Here is a 5830-nt window from a genome sequence, read left to right as displayed (position 1 = left end):
AAGCAAATAATGAGTTAAAAATAAAGACAGAGGAAAATAAGTCTATGCTAAAAGTCAGTAGTATCTACGAAACTCACAAACATGCATCCCTGAATGACTTTGTGTCTTTTCCTTCAAAAGGATGGGTTAATGTTGCTTTCGTCCACATAGAAAATAGCAGAATATGTAAGGAGGAAAAAAAAGGATTGCAGTTAAAGCGTAATGGCTATCTGGCAATTAGAGAGTGGGTTTTGATTTAAAACCCTTGTGAGAAATTTCAATTGCATGATTAAACCTTTACAGTTGTCTTTAAAAATAATCGACAAATCACTTACCACTTAACTAGTCGTCCAATAGAGAGGGGAGGTCTTAATTTATCAGTCTGTTCAAAAGGGTGAAATATTCAACCTCCCTGCCTCATTTTCTTTAGATTGGAATGTTCCATAGACCAAACTGCATTTAAAAGCAGTGTTGGACCAGTCTAACAAGTTCAGAAAGGGGGGGGGTTGTTTTTGGGGAAGGGATTATCAGCATGCTTACAAAAATGTCATTAATTGTCTCATGACTCGTCCCCATTTGCATTTGTTGAGCTCCTGGATCTAAAAGCTGAACAAACGCTTGTATAGTCTTGCTCAAGTGACACATGTTTAAAAAGCCAGACGATTAGTTTAGTATTACTCCAGAATCCTCCTCATCTCTTATCCCTGCATTTGTGCTCACCCAGATACTGCAAAGTAAATTGGCACAAATAAAGCCCCATTTGTTTTGCAAATTACTTCAGTCACTTTGTTTTTGAGGTTTATAACATTTTTTTCTTTTCTCACTGCTTCGTCACTTGGTTTCACTAAATGCTCGTCAGGCTCCTCCCTCCCGGCCTAGTCGTCGGTCAGCTCGGCGGCTGCCAGCACCGGCTCGTCGTCGCGGGGCGTGGTGGTGGGCGTGTTCTCGGACTCGGCGGCGGAGTCCGGGCCTCCTTCCATCCTCATCATCAGCTTCAGCTTCTTCTTTGGGGGGTTCTTCAGGGTGCCCATGCGCTCCTTCACCTTGTACTCCAAGGTGCTGTGTGGGATGCCGTAGATGTTCTGCGCCTTGGACACACTCATCTTCCCCGTCATCACCACGCCGATGGCCTCCTCCAGGATCTCGCTGTTGTACTGCCGGTACCGGCCCCTCTTCTTCCTGGGCTGCTTCGACACAGAGTCCCCCTCCAGGTCGCAGTTGGAGTAGGCCGGTCCGGAGCTGGGGTGGTCCAGCTCGGAGGAGCTCCAGTAGTCGGACGCCCCCTCCAGCAAGCCCCCCAGGCCTCCTCTGCGGTTCTGCTTGGGAAGAATGGCCCTCAGCTTGCGGCTGAGCGCGTTCTCGGTGAGGCTGCTGCCCCCCAGCCCCATGGGCCCGTAGCCGTAGAGGTCAGAGGCGTGGCTCTCCCAGGAGAGGTCGACGCCCCGGACCTGGGGGATCTTCAGGTCCACGGGGGGGGAGTGGCCCTGCTCTCGCTTGCTGTCGTGGTTGTGATGGTGGTAGGCTTTGGAGATCTGCAGGTGGCCGTGGTGGTGTTGGTGCGCGGAGCTCTTGGAGGAGAAGGAGCCGTGGTGGTTGTGGTGGTGGTTCTCCAGGAACAGAGGCAGCTCCTTGAGGTCGCTGAGGGCTCCGCAGAGAGAGCCGCTGGCCTGCTTCAGCTTCAGCAGGTTGTCCAGGCGGGCTTTCCCCCCCCACGGGGACCCCGAGCTCTCCCGGCTGAGGAGTGAGTGCGGTTGCCCGTGGTTGAGCAAACCAACCGACTCCAGATTGGCCAATGAGAGTGCGGTGGGTTGGCTGAGGAGGCGGTGCTTCTGGCTCCGGAGCTCTTCCTTGATGACCAGCGAGCGGGCCAGGGGTGGCTTGAGGGAGGTAGAGCTGACGGAGTTGTCCCTCCGCCCGTCCTGCAAGCTCCTTGGCAGCGTGCCGTCCTCCTCGTCCAGGTCCCTGGAGGCTCGGTCCAGTCCGATGGATCTCCTATGGGTGCAGGAGGAGAGGAGACACAGCGTTAGCAACGGAAACCTCCGTCTCTCTAATACTAGCATTCAGAAAAACATGAGTTCTCCTTCTGATGTGTTTTGCTTGTTGTCATATTAATTGTCATAACAGCTTTTTGTTGGCGCACTCCATCGACAAAAGAAAACGAATTATTGAATTTATTTCTGTTTAATTGGACAATTAACGCAGATGGAAGAAGTATATTAAGCTAACCTATGTTTCTCTTGGAGCTCATTAAACAGATAACTGCTCACACGAAATCTGGAGACTAAATCAACATGTTTCAAATGGCACACACTTAAGCACCAAAAGTTGCTCTCACTTCATGGAACCAACAATTAATTTCGGTTCACCTCCTCTCGCATCGTACCCCTGCTGCGGGCTTCCTTGCGGAGTCTATTAATAACCCGTAGCGCTAGTGGAGGGACTAATGCTTTTGACAGAGGTCAAGCTACTTCAAACTGTGCAACGGCTCTCTCACTAACGATGCTTGTGCTAAATAGGAGCCTGGTGTTATTTCGCCTTGGCTAACACACGCAGATGAGATGAAACACGTTCTAAAAATTTCACCACCCACAAGACAATGAATTAAAGTAACGGGGAACAGAGGACAAACCATGAGGCTGTCTCTAATTCTGACGACACCACATTAATTGCCTTGGACTCCAAAGAGTCACTCGCAACAAATACTTTTCTTTGTGTCTCAATTAAAGCTGCGTAAAACTGTCACTCATCTCACACACCTTAATCAACACGTTCTAATTGCAGTTGAAATATCCGCATCTGCGTCTCATCCAACTGCTAACTGAACAGGTGTCCTCGTCAGGATGTACAGACGTGGACGAGAGCTGCTCGCCTGGCCCCTTCGGCGGCATGTTAATTATTTGAACTGTTCCGCGGAGTGCAGAGCGGCGCTTGTTTTTTGAGAGGTCATGTGGGTGAACTTGTATTCCCTCAACGCAAAGCCTGAGCTGCCATTAATCCCCTATGTTCTGTAACTATAGCAACAGCAGCAACTCGCTTATAAAAACGGGTTCCATAGGTCCATGGCAAGAAATTGCTTTTTTTTTGCTCCAACATTTGGCCAGGGGTATACAGACAGACGGATGGACGGACAGACAGACAGAGGGGGGAGAGAGAGAGAGAGAAATATACATAGAGATAGACTGAAAGACAGACAGAGAGAAATACAGAGAGAGTGAGCCACAGAGCAAGAGAGACAGATAGAAAGAAAGAGAAAGAGAGATAGATAGATGGAGAGATAGATAAATAAACAGACATATATATATATATATATATATATACATACAGTATATATATATATATACAGAAAGACAGATAGACCGACATATAGATAGACAGACGGACAGAGAGACAGACAGACAGATGGAAACAGTAGGTAGACAGACATCTGAGCGCCTATGCTGCATGCTTCCAGCCCCCTCGGTAGGCTTCCTGCACTGGGCTGCTTGGACATAGTGTGCATTGCGGGGAATCCCTCGCAGGGGGTTAAAAAGGGATTAACACAGGGGGAGGTCTCAGACTAGGTGGAAAACAATGCAGGACTCTCCAGGGACCTGTGAGTCTGCACTCAGGGCAAGCCTACACTTAGCCAGCAGCAAACCGCGTTCACAGGGCGCTGTGCAGCTCTGCTGCGAGACACCACTGACAAAGGCAAAGATTATACTTCTATAGAGCTTTCAACAGCTGTATGGCCGTATCAGTTCTAGTCTATGGGAGGAAATATCAGTTATAATCCAGGGAAGCTGGACGAATACATACTCCAATAATACACACATACACCCACTAACATGATCACCAACAATAAAAAACACAGCGACACCACAACACCTCATCCTTCGATACCACTAGCACCACCGCAATCTACACACACACACACACACACACACACACTCTCAATCTCCACTGCTCTCTGCTCTCTCTCTCTCTCTCTCTCTCTCTCTCTCTCTCTCTCTCTCTCTCTCTCTCTCTCTCTCTCTCTCGGTTACTGAGGGGCTCCTATAGAGACCACTGGGTGAAGGGCCTTCAGATGGCAGGCAGACGACGTAACCAAGGTTACCAAATAAGACATGCTGCAGAGCATACCTTAACCTCAACCTAAAACACCTTACACCACTATCAAGCTCTAGCTCTATAGCTACCATCAAACCATCTCTGTCCTAACACTTTAGTTAACCCTATCTAACTTAACTTAACTTAACACCTTAACATTACCATCTATAACATTATACCTAAACTGAGCCATCCCTCACCTCATAGCTCAAATTAACAATCTCTAACCTAATATTTATACTTAACCATCTCTCACCTATCTAAATGTAACCATCTCTAACCTAATATCTAAACATAATCATCTGTAACCTAATACCTCAATTTAACCATCTGCAACTTCATACCTAAACTTAACCATCTCTAACCTAATACGTAAACTTGACCATATTTGACCTAATCTCAAATTAATCTTTAATCTTATCTCTTATATAATCTAATACCTACATTTAACCATATCTAATCTAATATCAACATTTAACCATCTCTCACCTAATTTCTCAATTGAACAATTCTCTACCCATCTGAATTTACCGTGTAAACCATGTCTAACCTCATGCCTAAACATCTCTAAGACAATACTAGACTCCAAACCACATCTGACTGATGACCTCATCATATTTCTGATTGGGCTATGAACCATTTGAGCAGCTTCTGTTAACTATAGGAAGTAGCAATCTCTTCTCATACTTATTTCACTAAGTATATCGTAGTGCAGCTAACCTGACAGCATAGATCTAGAAGACAGGTTGATATGAGTTACATTCATCCACTAGGTTCTAATCGATACACTTCTATCTAACCTATGGATGTGTTTACTGGTATTCTTCGGGCTGTTCCGTTTACTGCAGATTTTGAAATTCCTCTTCTGGTTCCGCAAGCCAAGAATCACTTGAAGGCATGCAATGACATTATCAATAAATGACCGCTCCACACTGCAGATCTCTGTCGATAAAAGCTTGAAAATGGAAATGGATTAAAAAAAACAAGCGAAGACCAGTCTTCACCCCTGCACAACATCACTCCTGGGGCGAGGAAGCAGGCTATGTACGTATATTTACATGTGTGTACATATGAATGTGTATTTATGATATATATAGATAAACCAATTTCTCTCCAATTGAAGGGAAAGCCTTGGCTATGTGGGGGATGAAAGCGATGAAGGTAATTGATCAGAGAGCGGGGGAGGGGAGAGGGAGAAGTATTGATGCTGAGTAGCTGAAGGGGGATGACAGAACCTGATGACACGGACACAGACCCACCTACACACAGACAGACAGACAGACAGACAGACAGACAGACAGACAGACACACAGACAGACAGACAGACAGAGAGACACATACTGTAGATAGACAGACAGACACATAGATAGACATAGATACACAGACAGACAGAAACACAGACTGGCAGACAGACAGACAGACAGATAGATACAGTAGTTAGACAGACAAACAGATACAGTAGGTAGAGGGCCAGACAGACAGATAGAAACAGTAGGTAGACAGCGGTGTCTTACCCCTTGATGGTGGGTGAGGAGCAGAGACCAGGAGAGGTTTTGAGGATGCTGTGATGTTTCTTGGTGGAGAGGTCCAGGACGCCATCTGATCACACATTAGAGATGATGATGATGGCTGTGTCATTAGTCATATAATTATGTTTGTTAATATGGGTCAAAAGTCATATTCATATATTTTTATATGAATAAAAGAAAGAGAAATTTTTTTTTTGATTAGAGAGCTTCCAAGAATCACGTACAGGCGCAAAGAT

General features: G+C 46.0%; 1 protein-coding gene across 1 annotated transcript in view; it reads right to left on the bottom strand.

Moving 5' to 3' along the window:
- Window positions 1-854: 854 nt before the first annotated feature.
- lcor (ligand dependent nuclear receptor corepressor) overlaps window positions 855-5830 on the bottom strand; it is a gene marked incomplete at both ends in the record, with an annotated part of 37906 nt that continues 32930 nt past the window's right edge. Inside the window, 2 exons of the mRNA XM_084465950.1 lie at window positions 855-1971; window positions 5580-5664. Coding sequence (XP_084322076.1) covers window positions 855-1971; window positions 5580-5664 — 1202 coding nt within the window. The remainder of the gene's footprint in view (window positions 1972-5579; window positions 5665-5830) is intronic.

The sequence above is a fragment of the Micromesistius poutassou genome, assembly GCF_964030765.1.
Source record: "Micromesistius poutassou genome assembly, chromosome: 3".
Lineage (NCBI taxonomy): Eukaryota > Metazoa > Chordata > Actinopteri > Gadiformes > Gadidae > Micromesistius > Micromesistius poutassou.
Note: the sequence above shows the minus strand (reverse complement) of the source record. Positions and strands in the feature narration are given on the sequence as shown.